Source organism: Macaca mulatta, chromosome 3 (genome assembly GCF_049350105.2).
Source record: "Macaca mulatta isolate MMU2019108-1 chromosome 3, T2T-MMU8v2.0, whole genome shotgun sequence".
In the NCBI taxonomy this organism is placed as follows: Eukaryota; Metazoa; Chordata; class Mammalia; order Primates; family Cercopithecidae; genus Macaca; species Macaca mulatta.
In genome coordinates this window covers 45,497,501-45,515,793 of record NC_133408.1, presented here as the reverse complement: position 1 = coordinate 45,515,793, position 18,293 = coordinate 45,497,501, and the positions used below count along the sequence as shown (strand labels likewise).

At 49.0% G+C, this 18,293-nt stretch overlaps 1 protein-coding gene across 2 annotated transcripts in view; it reads left to right on the top strand.

The window, feature by feature from the left end:
- Window positions 1-18,293, top strand: part of BAIAP2L1 (BAR/IMD domain containing adaptor protein 2 like 1) — a 112,957-nt gene that overhangs the window by 83,842 nt on the left and 10,822 nt on the right. For both annotated transcript variants that reach the window (XM_028845539.2, XM_077996182.1), the window contains exons 6-12: window positions 1,054-1,191; window positions 2,799-2,951; window positions 6,118-6,285; window positions 7,742-7,889; window positions 12,147-12,354; window positions 13,557-13,634; window positions 15,693-15,873. In XM_028845539.2, the coding sequence (XP_028701372.1) occupies window positions 1,054-1,191; window positions 2,799-2,951; window positions 6,118-6,285; window positions 7,742-7,889; window positions 12,147-12,354; window positions 13,557-13,634; window positions 15,693-15,873 (1,074 nt within the window). The remainder of the gene's footprint in view (window positions 1-1,053; window positions 1,192-2,798; window positions 2,952-6,117; window positions 6,286-7,741; window positions 7,890-12,146; window positions 12,355-13,556; window positions 13,635-15,692; window positions 15,874-18,293) is intronic.

The window sequence follows — 18,293 nt, the reverse complement described above, 5'->3', positions numbered from 1 at the left end:
GAAAACAGGAATTTGAATTCTGATGCAGGTCTGTTTAAGACCCTGTGTTCACTGGGTGCGGTGGCTCATGCCTGTAATCCCAGCACTTTGGGAGGCCAAGGTGGATGGATCCCGAGGTCAGGAGTTCGAGACCAGCCTGGCTGACATGGTGAAACCCTGTCTCTACTAAAAATACAGCCGGGCGTGGTGGTGTGCGCCTGTAATCCCAGCTACTCGAGAGGCTGAGGCACGAGAATCGCTTGAACCTGGGAGGCGAAGAGTGCAGTGGCGCTATCTCGGCTTGCTGCAACCACCTTGGTGGCTAAGTGCTTTGGATGGGACTTGGAGACTTTGAGTGGCAGAGGAAAGTTAACTACCCAGCATCAAAAAGCCTTTGAGGAAAGAAGGAATAAAAGAAAGAGAAGATGTCCTCAGAGACCTGCCTTCTGGTCAGGGCTCCTCATTTAAGCAGTAACCTTTAGAACAAAGCCAAGACATTAAAGTTGAATGAAGGGGGCTGTGTGAACTGAGGGGTGAGGGTTCTCACCAGTGTGTGGATGGTGTGAACCTCAGAGTGAGGGTCCCAGCCATCGTGCAGATGGTGTGAACTGCAGAGTGAGGGCTCCAGCCAGCATAAGAATGGTGTGAAATGAGGGCCCCCAGTGTAAGGATGATGTGAACTGCGGGGTGAGGGTCCCAGCCAACATGCCGACGGTGTGAACTGCGGGGTGATGGTCCCAGCCAGCATAAGGATGGTGTGAAATGAGGAGTGTGGGCCCTGGGCAGTGTGAGGATGATGTGAACTGTGTGATGAGGGTCCCAGCCAACATGGAGATGGTGTGAACTGAGGGATGAGGGCCCTGGTCAGCCTGAGGATGGTGTGAAGTGTGGGTGTGGGGACCCCGGCCAGCAGGAGGATGGTGTGAACTGGTGTGGGTGTTGGGGCCCCAGCCAGCGTTGAGGATGCCGTGAAGTGAGGGTGTCAGGGCGCTGTTGAGCCATACACAGTGGAAGTGTGAGCAAAAGCAACTGTGACAATTTGTGTGGTAATAAGCACAGCAATTTAACTTACAGGCAACTCTAAAAAGATACCAAACAGAACACAAGAATAAATTAGAGTCTTTGGAGAAATCCCAGGCTGAGTTGAAGAAGATCAGAAGGAAAAGCCAAGGAGGCCGAAACGCACTCAAATATGAACACAAAGAAATTGAGGTGAGCTTTTCAGCAATATCTTGTTTTCTTTTGTTGTTGACAATTTGTACAGTTTAAGAGGAGGTTGGCCGGGCGCGGTGGCTCACGCATGTAATCCCAGCACTTTGGGAGGCCAAGGCAGTGAGATCATATGAGGTCAGGAGTTCAAGACCAGCCTGGCCAATGTGGTGAAACCTTGCCTCTACTAAAAGTACAAAAATTAGCTAGGGTGATGGCAGGTACCTGTAGTCCCAGCTACTCAGGAGGCTGAGGCAGGAGAATTGCTTGAACTTGGGAGGCAGAGGTTGCAGTGAGCCGAGATTATGCCACTGCACTCCAGCCTGGGTGACAGAGCAAGACTCCATCTCAAAAAAAGAAGAGTTTTGAAGTTGATCTCATGGAATTGGGAAGTATAATGATGGTTACATTTCATTCTGTAGATAGCTGAGGATGGTCAGTGTGTTGACTGGGGGGTGGATGAAGGAGAGGTTGGTTAATGGGTCCAAACATACAGTTGGATAAAAGAAATAAGTTCTAGTGTCCAATAGCAGAGTAGGGTGACTATAGTTAATGGCAATGCATTGTTTATTTCAAAATAGTTAGAAGAGAGGTCTTGGAATGTTCCCAACACATAGAAGTAATAAGAACTTGAGGTGATGGACACCCAAGGACCCTGCTTTATCATTATCACGTGCGCTCTGTAAATATATAAATATAATCTATCAGTTTTTAAAAATAAGCATTTTGACTGAGAGCTGAAGGCTGTAGAGTTTTCCAGAGTTAAGTATAATTAATCCGTGACCTCCTGCCAAAACATGGGCTTTTTCTCCTGGCTCTGAAAGAAGGGGTTCTCCATGATCAGTGTTACTGTTCCCATTGTACAGATGGGAAAAATGAGACTTAGGTTAAATCATATTTTATTAGTCTGTTTTCATGCTGCTGATAAAGACATACCCTGAGACTGGGCAATTTACAAAAGAAAGAGGTTTAATGAACTCACAGTTCCACATGGCTGGGGAGGCCTCACAATCATGGTGGAAGGGAAGGAGGAGCAAGTCACGTCTTACACGGATGGCAGCAGGCAAAGAGAGAGCTTGTGCAGGAAATGACCCCTTATGAAACCACCAGATCTTGTGAGACTTCTTCACTATCACAAGAATAGCACGGGAAAGGCCTGCCCCCATGAATCAGTTACCTCCCACCAGGCCCCTCCCGGAACACATAGGAACTATGGGAGCTACAAATCAAGATGAGATTTGGGTGGGGACACAGCCAAACCATATCACGTATTGTTGGCATTTGGAACTGGGTTTGAACCAGGAACTTTCTGGTTCCAAAGCACATGGTGCTTTCCAGCAGGACACATTCATATCTCTGGAGTACAAAATAATATTTGTGCAAATCGCCCCTTGGGAATGTCAAGCCCTAGGGCAACTTCTCTCTGCACATGAGTCAGGGACCTCAAGGAGAATGATGGTATCTACTTAGGTCAGGTTACAGCATTCTTTCCTCTCATGTATTTACTCTACTATTCAAATAAAGCAGGCATAAAGATGGCAGAAGATAAACGTCAGGCTGCACGCTATCTGATGCTCATGTCATATTTAGGTAATTACCGTTTTTTTTAGTACGTGGAGACCGTTACTTCTCGTCAGAGTGAAATCCAGAAATTCATTGCAGATGGTTGCAAAGAAGCTCTGCTTGAAGAGAAGAGGCGCTTCTGCTTTCTGGTTGATAAGCACTGTGGCTTTACAAACCACATACATTATTATCACTTACAGGTGGGTGTGGTGGCAAATTGCCTTGAGTATTAATAACTTTATTTCATATTTAAATGCCCCAGAAGACTGGGCCATGGCTCCCGCCTGTAATCCCAGCACTTTGGGAGGCTGAGGTGGGCCTGGGCAACATGGCAGAACTCTGTGTCTATAAAAAATAAAAAAAAAACTAGCCAGGCATAGTAGCATGTGCCTGTAGTCCCAGCTACTCAGGAGGCTGACGTGGGAGGATCCCTTGAGCCTCAGAAGTTGAGGCTGTAGTGAGCTATGATTGTGCCACCGCACTCCAGCCTGAGCAACAGAGCAGGACCCTGTCTCAATCAGTCCATACATACAGAGATACACATACATGCACGCCACCCAGTTTCCACACAGGCCCAATATAAAGCAGTGGGCCATTTTGCCAATGAAAAGATTCCAGAGAAACTATTTTTGGCCAACATGAACATATAAACTTATAGAAATATAGCTGAAATGGTCAAATGTCCATGTATAATGTTTAATTAATTAATAATACATCCATATTTAAAGTCCTCCATAAAATAATGCTTCATCGTTGAAAAATAGCACGTTTGCTCTTCTCACCTGCAAGTCAGCTTTCCCCAGGCCCTTTCTGATGTGTCCTCAGCATCACTGTCTTCACCATGGCTGCCGGTGAGTCCCAGCGGACCCAGGTCTACGCCACCTGGGCAATTTGAGATGCTCCCTTCATGGGTCTATGTCCGGGGGTCACGGGCAGCTCTGCCCCAGCCCACGGGCCGCCATTCACGCACCTCAGGACGGCTGGGCTCAGCGATGTGTTCATTCCTCTTGGTTGCGTTGGTTCCTGGTTTCTTCAACTGAATGACCTCATCACCCTCCTTCCAACACACTCAGCTGGGAGGTTCGAACCTCCAGGAATCATTATGCAACACACGTCACATTTCCTTTCCTTTGTTTTACATTATGAACTCTGTTGGGCCTTTGTAAACATCCAAAACTAGCAGATTGAGGTCAGAAATTCATTTTTGTTCATAGTAAAGTTAGAGAGTGTTCCAAAATAGGAGAAGCTTTGCAAGAGCTTGAATGTAAGTCAACTTTGTCTTTGTTTTAAAGGAAAAATACCTTGGCCTTGTATGTATGCAAATGTTGTGTTTTCTATAAACTTTTTACAACTTTAAGGAATATTCAGGACTGGGCATGGTGGCTCACGCCTGTAATCCCAACACTCTGGGAGACCAAGGTGGGTGAATCACTTGAGGTCAGGAGTTTGAGACCAGCCTGGCCAACGTGGTGAAACCCTGTCTCTACTAAAACTATAAAAATTAATCATATGTGGTGGTGGGCACCTGTAATCCCAGCTACTCAGGAGACTGAGGCAGGAGAATTGCTTGAACCCAGGAGGCAGAGGTTGCAGTGAGCCCAGATCGCACCACTGCACTCCAGCAAGACTCTGTCTCAAAAAAAAAAAAAAGAAAAAGGGATATTCAGCTCCCTAAACTAAATAAGATTTAAAATTCGTACAGCAGGCCAGGCACAGTGGCTCACGCCTATAATCCCAGCTCTTTGGGAACCAGGGCAGGAGGATCACTTGAGCCCAGGAGTTCCAGACCAGCCTGGGCAACATAGCGAGACCCTGTCTCTCCAAAAAAAAAAAAAAAAGTTTTAATTAGCCAGGTGTGGTGGTGTGCACCTGTGGCCCCAGCTAGTCAGGTGACTGAGGTGAAAGGATTGTTTGAGCCCAGGAGTTCGAGGTTGCAGTGAGCTGTGATCGTGCCAGTGCACTCCAGCCTGGGTGACAGAGCCAAAATCCTCTCTCAAAAAAGAACAGAATGGTTACAGCAAAGGAAATAATTGCTGTATTAGGTGATCACTCTTGTCAACAGCACATCTGTACTAGTTCCGGGAATGTAGAGGTCACTTCAGAATCTTCTCTTCCCAGAGTGAGGGCATCCTGTGGCACCGGGGTCGCAGGCTGGAGAGGACAGAGGTGACCTCGAGGTTCTCTTCCTGCGTGGTGCCCCGCCGTGTCATGAGGCAGCCTGGCCCCTTTTCAGGGAGCTCCAGTTATCAGCAGTCTTTCTTAGACTTAACCATGAGTCCCCAGTAATGCTTTTATAGAGTGATGCAGACCAAAACTGCTCCTTTCTATACTGGAAGTTTCTTCAAGTATCTGAAAACTGGTTTTATGACTTCCCTTAATCCAGCTAAAGCGCCCCAGTCCTTTCTGTGGAGTTGGGATGAAGCAGGCCCAAGCAGCTGGTCCACCATGCTGCCGAGTGTCAGGGTGACAGTGGTGGCGTCGCACTGACTTAGTGTGTCAGGGTGACATTTGGGGACAAGGGTGGTGTGAGGGGGGCTTTGCCCTTCCCCAGGACTGCCATCAGCCCCCACCACTCTTGATAAACTCAGAAGCTGAGTAAAAGCAGTGCGACTGCCATGCACACAGCTGCAGGACAGGCCCTGCCTCCCCTTTTCCAACCAGAGTGCCGTTCAGAAAAGGTGTTCACTGGAAGCGCTTGGGGGGCCTCTCAGAGTCCAGCTGTCAGCAGAACCAGGCTCATGGGTGCTGGAGGGGCGCTCTGCCTCCAGGAGTGCGGGTTCTCGCCCCTGCTGGTCAGGTCTGCTCTGCAAAGCCTTGTTTGGCCTGTGGTGCGGGGGGCATCCCTCAGCACTGCCCACCACTCACCCACGGTCCCTCTTCCCCATAGACAGACTCTCAGGACAGTCTGATTCACTTCTCTAATGTCTGAATCGGTCAGAGCCAACTCCCGGGCCAGTGGCCTGTGTTGGAGGTGCTGCTTTTAACAGGAGTGGGAGGGAAAAAGTGATGGTTGACGTTTCTGGGGCCACCGGGAAAACGGGATTCATACAGATTGCTCACTCCCTCCCTTTGCGTTTCCGTTCTTGTTCTTAACCATTTACCATCTCCGTATTAGTCCCATGCTATGTATTCACACTGAGGGAGCAGGAAATTTCCTTTAGAGTCAGAGCCTTTGCCCCTCTCGGCCAGTGAGACACAGCTGATCCTCTAGGCACTCAAAGTGCTCACCTAGTAGTTTAACCTGGAGCCCCCACACTCCTGGTGCTAAGCCAGTAATTCTGTTATCAGCGATATGACGTGATGTCATTTTTCTCAGCTCTTCAGACAATCATCTTTGTCTTTAGTCTTCTTCTTTTGGCTTTGCAGTCTGCAGAACTACTGAATTCCAAGCTGCCCCGGTGGCAGGAGACCTGTGTTGATGCCATCAAAGTGCCAGAGAAAATCATGAATATGATCGAAGAAATAAAGACCCCAGCCTCGACTCCCGTGTCCGGAACGCCTCAGCCTTCACCCATGATCGAGAGAAGCAATGTGGTAGGAACCGGTTTTCTCTTCCAGATTTCAATCATGTGTTTCCTAACTTGATCTGGGCCGCGTTTGCCTTTGTTGGTGGGAATCACAGGTCCTCCTTTAGTACTTCCAGGACCACCTTTTCACAGCTCTATCCCCTTACCTTTAGGGGTGAAGGTAGCTGGGCACATGTTTGTCTTTTGTTATTGAGGCCGAGTCTTTCTTGTTCTGTCACCCAGGCTGGAGTACAGTGGTGCGATCTCGGCTCACTGCAACCTCCACCTCCCGGGTTCAAGCAATTCTCCTGCCTCAGCCTCCTGAGTAGCTGGGATTACTGGGACACACCACCATGCCCGGCTAATTTTTGTATTATTAGTAGAGATGGGGTTTCACCATGTTGGTCAGGCTGGTCTCAAACTCCTGACCTCATGATCTGCCTGCCCTGGCCTGCCAAAGTGCTGGGATTATAGGCATGAGCCACCACAAGCTGGGCACGTTTTATACTATGTTTGGCGCTATTATCTTTGTTTTGGAAATTTTATCCTTACTCGGTTTTTTTTGTTGTTTTTTGAGACAGAGTCTTGCTCTGTCACCCAGGCTAGAGTGTACTGGCGCGATCTTGGCTCACTGCAAGCTCTGCCTCCTGGGTTCATGCCATTCTCCAGCCTCAGCCTACCGAGTAGCTGGGACTACAGGCACCCGCCACCATACCTGGCTAATTTTTTTGTATTTTTAGTAGAGATGGGGTTTCACCGTGTTAGCCAGGATGGTCTCGATCTCCTGACCTCATGATCTGCCCACTTTGGTCTCCCAAAGTGCTGGAGTTACAGGCGTGAGCCACCATACCCGGCCATCCTTACTGTTTTTAACTGTACTCATTCCAACAAAGTTTACTCCCAAGAAAGGAAGTATAGGTGTCTCAGAATAAATTAGACACACTCTCATGGCGTTCATCACAATGTAAGGTACTTCAGGAAAAAAAAAAAATAGGCGTCAAAGTATTCACAGTAATGAATTCACACATTTGTTGTTTGCTGATCTTTGAACCTGGGCTCTATGTGGAGACTGGGATGTAGCAGGTACTTTGAACACATGGATCCACTCTTTCTGCCCATCTCAAACCTCCTGAAATGTGGCTAGGCACGGTGGCTCACACCTATAATCCCAGCGCTTTGGGAGGCCTTAGCGGGCAAATCACTTGAGGTCAGAAGTTTGAGACCAGCCTGGCCAACATGGTGAAACCTCGTCTCTACTAAAAATACAAAAAATAGCCAGACGTGGTGGTACGTGCCTATTATCCAGCTACCCGGGAGGCGGAGGTTGCAGTGAGCCGAGATGGTGCCACTGCACTCCAGCCTGGGCAACACAGCAAGACTCTGTCTCAAAATAAATAAATAGCCTATGATTTAAAAAGCCTTGGGAATCTGTAATTCCATTTCTGTGTTATACTAATATTGGACAAATAAATAATCTTTCACAGGTGAGGAAAGATTACGACACCCTTTCTAAATGCTCACCAAAGATGCCGCCCGCTCCTTCAGGCAGGGCATATACCAGTCCCTTGATCGATATGTTTAATAACCCAGCCACGGCTGCACCGAATTCACAAAAGATAAATAATTCAACAGGTAAGAGATTCAGTCTGATTTATTTGAAGATACCTTTTACATTTGTTTTAAGATAAGCTGTAAAATAAATATTTTGGATAAATGTGTTGCAAGGTCTGGAGGTAAACAAGCAGGTATGGTGGCTACGTTCAGCCCTGGCTTTGCAGAGCGTGAGTTCAGAACAAATACAGGTCTAGTCTATGAGGTGCTCTTATAAGTGATAGATTTCTCTGACATTCACCAGTTCTACGCATTGACTGATGTTTATCCAGAGTAAACATACTGTTGAGAATTACCTATTTACAAATAAATGGAGGCCAGGCGTGGTGACTCACGCCTGTAATCCCAGCCCTTTGGGAGGCCGAGGCAGGTGGGTCACCTGAGGTCAGGAGTTTGAGACCAGCCTGGCCAACATGATGAAACCCCATCACTACTAAAAATACAAAAAATTAGCCGGGCATGGTTGTGCCTGCCTGTAATCCCAGCTACTTGGGAGGCTGAGGCAGGAGAATCGCTTGAACCCAGAAGGCAGAGGTTGCAGTGAGCTGAGATCGCACTACTGCACTCCAGCCTGGGTGACAAATGCAAAACTCTGTCTCAACCAATCCATCAATCAGTCAATCAATAAGAAACATGCATAGCCTCACTGTGTGTTCCATATTTGGTGGCAATTGTAATAAAACTTTTTTCTGCAATAAAATAAGCTATAAAAGTTCACACTGAAATGGGAAAGATTCCCTTGTCCCCCTTGCAGGGCCTGTGATGGGGATGTGGCTCGTGTCTTCAGTGGCCCGGCGCTCAGACCTCTAGGGGCGTAGACAGACGGTCAGGCTGTGGGGTTCCCATGTCACAGCAGTGTCTAGGGACGACCATTTACAGCTGAAGCCCCAGGGGGCGCATGTTACCGTGTGCTCTTTCCGTTTTAGTTTGAGCCTATAGGTGGCTTGTGTTAACCAACTCAATTACACCCTGTACCTTGTCACAGGGAAAGAGGGTTTTCAGTATCCCGGGTTCTTACCTTGGTGTACCGGAAGAATCGGGTCACACGGGAGCTCGGAGAATCAGTGCAAGGTTTTATTGAGTGGAGGCAGCTCTCAGCAGATGGGGGGAGTCAGGAGGGGATAGAGTGGGAAGGTTTTCCCCTGGAGTCGGGCCACTCAGTGGCCTTGACCAACTGTTGCAGCCAAACCCTGTGTCGTTCTGCTGGTCAGTGGCCTGCCAGCATGCTGGAGCCTGTCGGTGCCTCCCTCTCGATGCCTAGCCACTGTGTGTGTTCCTCCAGCGACAGGCTCCTTTCAACGTCCAGCAGCTTGCATGTCTGCCTGCTTAGGGTCTTGAGGGTTTTTATAGGTACAGGATGGGGGTGTGGCAGGCCAGGGTGGTCTTGGGAAATGCAACATTTGGGCGGGAAATGCAACATTTGGGCGGGAAATGCCTGTCCTCACCTAGGTCCATGAGGGTGGAACCCTAGCCAGAGACCACACCCTCCTCTACCCAGCACTTTCCTTCCCCAGTTCCATATCATTTAAAGGGGCCACGCTCTTCCCTTCCCAGCACTTCATAATTATCAACATGACAAAATTATGATTATTAAGCTTACCAATAAGCTTGGTTTGATTTTTTTTTTTTTTTTCCCCGAAATCAAGTCTCACTCTGTCATCCAGGCTGGAGTGCAGTGGCACGATCTCAGCTCACTGCAACCTCCGCCTCCCAGGTTCAAGCGATTCTCCTGCCTCAGCTTCCCAAGTAGCTGAGACTGCAAGCATGTACCACCACGCCTGGCTAATTTTTGTATTTTTAGTAGAGACAGGGCCTCACCATGTTGGCCAGGCTGGTCTCGAACTGCTGACCTCAGGTGATCCACCTGCCTCAGCCTCCCAAAGTGCTGGGATTACAGGTGTGTGCCACCACGCCCAGCTGGTTTGAATTCTAATCAGTGTTTTTCATCATCTCTAATAGAGCACCTCATGCTCTGTTGAAGAACTTAAGTTCTAACTTGGATTGCTTAATTTTGTTGACTATATTTCAACAAGCTGGGGCCAGACGCAGTGGCTCATGCCTGTAATCCCAGCACTCAGGGAGGCCGAGGCGGGCGGATCGCTTGAGGCCAGAAGTTTGAGACCAGCCTGGCCAACATAGTGAAACCCTGTCTCTACTAAAAATACTAAAATTTAGCTGGGCGTCGTAGCTCACACCTGTAATCCCACCTACTCAGGAGGCTGAGATACAAGAATCACTTGAACCCAGGAGGCGGAGGTTGCAATGAGCCGAGGTTGCGCCACTGCACCCCAGCCTGGGTGACACAGTGACAAAAACAAAAGTTGGAGCCAGTTACTGTCTGCAGATGTTGCCGGCTGCTTCACTGGTCAGACCCCGTCCTTCTGCACATCCTTATAACCCAGGACCCTTGAGACCTGTGCCATGGCCCCAACCCATCCACTTGGGGTGTGTCACAGGCCCCATGCTGTGAAGGTTGTGGCAGTCAAGCTGTTGGTGAGAGAGAGCCCTGGACCAGAGTGTCCCAAGCTATTGGGCAAAAGAATAGAGTTTTCCAGAATGATGACTAGGATGGCCCAGCAGAGGAAGATGATGGTCTGTAGGGATTTGCCTTTGAAGGAAGTCCTGTCAGTTAACTAAAATACACAGTTAAAGTTTATAATACTCTATGCATCCCAGTGATTCAGATGACTCTGGTTCTTATTGGTAAAAGCAGAATGAAATTTGCTGGTGGAGGGCTGGACATGGTGGCTCACACCTGTAATCCCAGCACTTTGGGAGGCCGAGGCAGGTGGATCTCGAGGTCAGGAGTTCGAGACCAGCCTGGCCACTATGGTGATGAAACCCCGTCTCTACTAAAAATACAAAAATTAGCTGAGCATGGTGGCACGTACCTGTAATCACAGCTGCTCAGGAGGCTGAGGCAGGAGAATCGCTTGAACCCGGGAGGTGGAGGTTGCAGTGAGCCGAGATCACGCCACTACACTCCAGCTTGGGGTACAGAGTGAGACTCCGTCTCAAGAAAGAAAGAAAATTGCTGGTGGGTTCAACACCAGTGAGGTAGAGAGTGGCAGGTTAAGGGGCACAAGGTTTATATTGTAATCGTGAAGAATCTGCAAGAACGAAGCAGAAAGAGATCTTGCATTGTTTTAAGTTAAAGATGCTTGCTGTATTACTAGCCTGGGAAAATTTGAATGGGAAAAAAAAGGGCCAGAAGCAGTGGCTCACACCTGTAGTCCCAGCACTTTGGGAGGCCAAGGTGGGAGGATCACTTGAGGCCAGGAGGTCAAGATCAGGCTGGGCAACATAGCAAGACACCGTCTCTACAAAACAAAAATTAAAAATGAGCCTGGAATGGCGGTGTGTGCCTGTAGTCCCAGCTACTTAGGAGGCTGAGGAGGGAGGATCCTTTAAGCCTGGGAAGTCCAGGCTGCAGTGAACTATGATCCTGCCACTGCACTCCAGCCTGGGCAACAGAGTGAGACTCTGTCTCAAATGTATATACATATTTTTTTTCCTACCTTTTTTTCCCTGGAGTGGAAATATCAGCCTGTGTTTGAATGGAGACATGAACAGCACAGCCTCATGCCCCTGAGTAGAGTGTATGGGACGAAACTGCCCTAACTGGTTCCTGGCCCAGCCACTTGCCAGCTGTGGGGTCTGTCCTGTGGATAACAGTAGTTCCTTCCTCCTTGGAGCCTGGCGGGATGGCAGCTGTGAGACATTGAGATCGGTGACTGGCACCTGGTGAGGACTCTGTAAACGCAACTCATCCTCACCTCGTCCTTCTTAGGCCCGGGGGTGAGAAGCTGAGCGGCCAGCATGGCAAGACCGACTGCATTTCCAGCTTGCTGCTTTTCTTTGTGGACATTAGCAATTGGGTTTGAACTGTGGCCCTAGCCTGCCTTTGTGATTGGAATTGTGAGGGCAGTTTGGCATCGGAGCCGTTTGCCTCTCTAAGGAGAGCCATCCTGGCCAAAGCAGAGTGCAGATCAACCCAGCACACGCCACCTTGTCCTTGGGCCTGGAAAAGAGCCCGCAGCCGCAGGGATCCTCTTCTGCACGGTACAAGCCTTCAGGCTACATGCTGCCTCTGTTTCTCAACAGTCCCTGCCCCTTCTGGGCAATGATCAAGGCGAGGAAATAGGACAGGGTCGGTTTCCGTGGAAGGAGCGTTGTTAACAAGATGAGAACAGGTGGATTCCTGGGGTTTGCTCATTGGAATGTGCCTGTTGATTCTCATGCTTTGAAAAGCCATTACTGCTATATTCCCTCCAACAGGTACTTCCGAAGATCCCAGTTTACAGCGATCAGTTTCGGTTGCAACGGGACTGAACATGATGAAGAAGCAGAAAGTGAAGACCATCTTCCCGCACACTGCGGGCGCCAACAAGACCTTACTCAGCTTCGCACAGGGAGACGTCATCACGCTGCTCATCCCCGAGGAGAAGGATGGCTGGCTTTATGGAGAACACGACGTGTCCAAGGCGTAAGTCTGGGTGTGATGGTCCCGGCAGGGCTCCAGACGGCCCCTGCCTTCCAGAACAGCCAGGCTGCAAATTGTCTTTGTGGACATGCTCTCGTTTTAGCCAAAGTTAAGTTTATGGCTTATTTCTAGTTTAGTTAAGTTACTCGATCCCAGGCTATTTTCTGTGTATCTGAGCGTGTAGAGATACACTTGGTGCATGCATAGTTATTAGAGCATAGGAAGTCACCTCTCTGAAAGTAATTTAAACAGTCTTTTGTTTTTTAAAAAAATTTAGCATTTGGCCAGTGCAGTGGCTCATGCCTGTAATCCCAGCACTTTGGGAGGCTGAGGCGGGCAGATCACCTGAGGTCAGGAGCTCCAGACCAGCCTGGCCAACATGGTGAAACCCCGTCTCTACTAAAAATACAAAAATTAGCTAGGCGTGGTGGCAGGCGCCTGTCATCCCAGCTACTCAGGAGGCTGAGGCAGGAAAATCTGGGATTGAACCTGGGAGGTGGAGGTTGCAGTGAGCCGAGATTGCGCCACTGCACTCCAGCCTTGGGTGATAGAGCAAGACTCCGTCTCAAAAAAAAAAAATTAAATAAAATTGTCATGTGCTTTATTGAGGATAATCTGCATATCGTATATACTTTGTTAAGGTTTAGCACATAGTTTGAATGCAATCCTCTTAATTTCAGCCATAATTATGTGCACAAGCCTTCCTGTAACTAGCTTGTCAGTTTTCTAGACAGATTGTTGCGATGTATTAAATAAAACCAATATGAAAAAAGGGTAATCCAAATCAAATTAATGTCATACATACAACATATATTGCTTTTTAGCTAGGCATGGTGGTGTACACATCTAGTCGCAGCTACTCGGATGCTGAGGCAGGACGATTGCTTGAGCCCAGGAGTTCGAGGCTGCTGTGAGCTATGATCGCATCACTGCCCTCCAGCCTGGGCAACAGAGCGAGACCCCTGTCTCTATTAAATTAAAAAAAAAAAAAAAAGAAAAGAAAAAAGAAAAATTGTTAACAATACACATGGTTCAGTGTATGTGAAAATCCATATTTATCTATTAAAAGCCTTAATTTCATTTACTCCACATGTGGGCCTTTCTGGAGCCAGGGACCGGTCTGCCCTGAGCTCTCAGGCTGTTCAGGGAGGTTGCCATCCACTTGTCTACTGCTGATAGCATCTTTTCTCCCTCTTTGCCGGTAGGAGGGGTTGGTTCCCGTCGTCATACACGAAGTTGCTGGAAGAAAATGAGACCGAAGCAGTGACTGTGCCCACACCAAGGTAGCCCTGAACATGACTGATGTCTCCCAGTGACAGAAACCCCTGCCCTGAGGTTTCCATAACACACCACTGTGTAGCTCTGTCGCAGTCCCTGCCCTAAGCCTCAGCTCTCATGGACTAGTCAGAGATGAGACTGTGGCTCACGGTGCTGTCTGCTATGATTTCTTTTGTCCCCGAGTTTTGCTGCCGTGAGGAGACCCAGCCCAGGCCACCTATTCCCCGCAGTCCTGCAGCCCTCTGAAACTCCCTCCCTGTCCTCCATACCTCCTGGTCGCTAAACCCAAGGCATGTGTTTTCTGTCCTTATCATACGCTTATCTTACCGTCCTTATCTTACAGCCCTTAACGCTGTTGTATGCTTTTTCTGGAATGTTCTCTGACCCTGGGTGCTTGACCTGTGCTCTGTTTGTCTTCTGCTTCATCAGCTCTTTGCACCCTTCTTCCGCCCATCAACTAAACATGAGTGTTCTTGGGGGTCACCCTTGGTCCGTCCTTCCTGCCTGTGCTGGGCCATCTCGTCCACTCCCATGGCTTGAAATACACTGTTGGACTTCGCTGAGCACCTCCATGCCAAAAACCCCCAAATCCGTATTCCAGATCAGATCATAACAGTAGTTACTGCCCAGAGACTGTCCAGAGGGCTTTGCATTGATTTGCTCATTTAATTCTCACAGCAGCCCCATGAGGTGGGCCCCCACTTTAAAAAATGAGGATGCTGGCCGGGCATGGTGGCTCATGCCTGTAATCCCAGCACTTTGGGATATGAAGGCAGGAGGATTACTTGAGGCCACAAGTTCAAGATCAGCCTGCACAACATAGCAAGACCCCCATCTCTACAAAAAAATAAATAATTAGCCAGGGCATAGTGGCATATGCCCATTGTCCCATCTACTCTGGAGGCTGAGGTGGGAGGATCGAAGTTCATGAAACCCCCATAACTCATCCGGCTAGCCAAGTAGAAGGCCTCCAGGTCTGACGTTGCATTCCCCCAAGGTCTGATGCTGTCTGCAATCTTCATTCCTAGCAGAATAGCTAAAATGCCATTGTACTGGGGAAGAAAAACTGAATAACATTTTTAGGATGTTAAAATTTCAAGTTTTTACATTTTTTTTTTTAACTCTTAGCTCATTGCTCACTCCAGCTTTTGCTAGTCTCCAATTTCTTTCCTTAGATTAAATCAATCAAGAGCCAGCCCCTAATTTAAAAGGTTTCCTCTCCTTTTGTCATGTCTTTTAAAGAATTTTTTGGCCAGGCACAGGGGCTCATGCCTATAATCCCAGCACTTTGGGGGGCTGAGGCAGGCAGATCACCTGAGGTCAAGAGTTCAAGACCAGCCTGGCCAACATAATGAAACCCTGTCTCTACTAAAAAAAAATATTAAAAAATTAGCCGGGCATAGTGGCAGGCGCCTGTAGTCCCAGCTACTTGGGAGGCTGAGGCAGGAGAATCACTTGAACCGGGGAGGCGGATGTTGCAGTGAGCCGAGATCCCGCCACTGCACTCCACCCTGGGCAGTAAGAGTGAAACCCCTTCTCAAAAAAAAAAAAAAAAAAATTGTGAGGATATGTTTATAAACCGCTAAAAACATTACAGTGTTTTAGGCCGGGTGTGGTGGCTCACGCCTGTAATCCCAGCTGGGGCGGGTGGATCACTTTGAGGTCAGAAGTTCGAGACCAGCCTGGTGAATATGGTGAAACCCCATCACAATTAAAAATACAAAAAAATAGCTGGGCACACTGGCGTGCACCTGTAATCCCAGCTACTTGGGAGGCTGAAGCAGGAGAGTCACTTGGACCTGGGAGGCGGAGGTTGCAGTGAGCCGAGATCATGCCATTGCATTCCAGCCTGGGTGACAGAGTGAGACTGTTGCAAAAATATTAAAAAATAACAGTGTTTTGTATTGATATATGTACTGTGTGTGCCTGTGTATGCGAGATCAAGATCAGGTTTTGATTGGTGACGTACCGTTCCTGTTGTCCTTGGTCAGGGACACGGAGGATGTTTGGGGCTTGGTGGTGAGACATTATCTAACATGTGCTGTGTCCTTTTTGGGTTTGAGCCCCGCGCCGGTGAGAAGCATCAGCACCGTGAACTTGTCTGAGAACAGCAGTGTTGTCATCCCCCCACCTGACTACTTGGAATGCTTGTCCATGGGGGCAGCTGCCGACAGGAGAGCAGACGCGGCCAGGACGACATCCACCTTTAAGGCCCCAGCGTCCAAGCCCGAGACCACAGCTCCTGTGAGTAAAGCCACGGCGGGGCGTCCTGTGTCCTGGACTCGCCATCGGGGAGGCACAGGTTGCTGTTCCCGCGGTGACTGCCTTGCTCTGCTCTGCCCCTAGTGGGAGGGTGGTGTGCCCCGGGAGGAGGGAGGAGGGGCCTTGCCGCCTTTGATCCTCTAGATTCCCTTCTTTTTGTTTTTGAGACGGAGTCTCAAGTCTCGCTGTGTCGCCCAGGCTGGAGTGCAGTGGCTGGATCTCAGCTCACTGCAAGCTCCGCCTCCCGGGTTCACGCCATTCTCCTGCCTCAGCCTCCCGAGTAGCTGGGACTACAGGCGCCCGCCACCTCGCCCGGCTAGTTTTTTGTATTTTTTGGTAGAGACGGGGTTTCACCGTGTTAGCCAGGATGGTCTCGATCTCCTGACCTCGTGATCCGCCCGTCTCGGCCTCCCAAAGTGCTGGGATTACAGGCTTGAGCCACCGCGCCCGGCCTAGATTCCCTTCTTTGTCATGCAGCCTTTCACCTCCTTGACTTCAGCCCTTCTTTCATGTGGACTCTATCTTGTCAGTGACAGTTTACACACGGTCGCCCCTAGTTCGCTAGATTTTATTAGGTTTCTTCTCTCTCCTGCCTGGCTGCAGTCTTTCAGCCATTGAATCGCCATTTTCTTTCATTTTCTTATTTTCTGAAGAGAGGCTTAGGTTCAAAGGGGTAACTTCATCTTTCTTCAGAAAGTCTTTACTTCCAGGCACTACGGATGTTATCTTTAACCCTAAACCCTCTAGGCACAGGGTTTAAGGCTAAAGATAACCCTGAAAGATAACCCTAACGTGCCTCTGGGGGCCCAGCATGGAGGGCCTGGGCTCCGGGAACCAATTCATCCACTCCCGCCACCGCGCATGTCTGCTGGGCACCAGGCCCTGGTGCAGGCTCTCCCGATAGAGGAGAACAAGGCCAGACTCTGCCTCTTCGGAACTTCTGTTCTAGTGATAGGAAGCAGACAATAAAAAATCAGCAACAACATCGACACTAGAAGCCATGCAGAGAATAACACAAGTTGAGGTGATGGTGGGGCGGGGAGCAGCGCGGCTGGACGTCACTCCCGGGCTGGGTTGGCCGAGGTTAGTGCGCCCTGGCGTGAGGCCTGTGGGTGAAGGGGAGGAGGCCGGGTGGTGGTGTCTGCACCCCTCGCTCCAGGAGCTGTCTTGCTTTGGCGAAAGGAGCCAGGCCCCATCCCCTGTGTCCGGGGCCTTTGTTCAGCTGTAAGTGGTGCTCAGGCGGAGTCTCGCAATGACGTGAAATGGATGCGCTTCTAAAATGCGCCTGCCCCGGACCTTTGCGTGAGCCTTGAGGAGTCTGGGAACATACACCTGCCTCGTTGTGGACTACAGTGGCATGGTTTGGTTTAGGAATGCTAGCTTTTGAAACTTCATTCAGAATGTCTTTGAGGCAGTGCAATGGCTCATGTCTGTGTAATTCCAACACTTTGGGAGGCCAAGGCGGGAGGATCACTTTAGCCCAGGAGTTTTAGACCAACCTGGGCAACATAGCAAAACCCTACATATACAAAAAATATAAAAATTAGCCAGGTACTGTGGCACATGTCTATAATCCCAGCTGTTCAGGAGGCTGTGATGGGAGGATCGCTTGAACCCAGAAGTTCGAGGCTGCTGTGAACCATGATCATACCACTGTACTCCAGCCTGGGTGACAGAGACCCTGTCTCAAAAAAAGCAAAGAAAAATGGTTGACAGTGTAGTTGTTTGAATCTAGACCCAAGTCAGCTACATACATTGTAATTGGTGGACAGGCCTCATGAGGCCTTTTCTGGCTGCAGGTCTCCCCTCTGCCTCTTGTCCTTAGCAGTCTCTTTGTAGAAGAACCAGTCATTTGTCTTGGGGGGGTCCCCCATCTGGGTTTTGCTGATGGCGTCCTTTCTGCGTTCCCCCATGTCTCCTGTGTTTCTGTAAATTGGTAGTTAGACCTCAGGCCCTGCTCAGAGTCTCTTGCTGTTTTGCTGGTTTGCCTGTTGTGTTTTGCTGGAGCATTTCACCAGTGAGGAGGCACATGTGCATGTCTTTTTGTGATGTTAGTGGCTGTTGATGTTTGCCTAGCCTGCTGCTTTATTAAGTCTGGATAATGCCTTTTAAGGTAAAAGAATCTTGCCCCCAAAAATCACAGCTCTGGCATTGTAAATGAGAACACTGACACTTTAGCCAACCCTGGATAGTCTCCAGTGTTAGAAAACGAAAACGTGCCATTGTCAGTGTATTTATCGTGGGGATAAAGCCTGGTGAAGAAAGCACTATCACCGCCATTCTCACTGCAGGGAATTGGATAAATGGGAGAAGCCTGGTTGTAAGTATCAGTGTTCTCAGTAATGACAGATTCTTCCTTACTTAGCATTGGGGAGTGAAAAGGTGACCTGGCTTCATTCTTA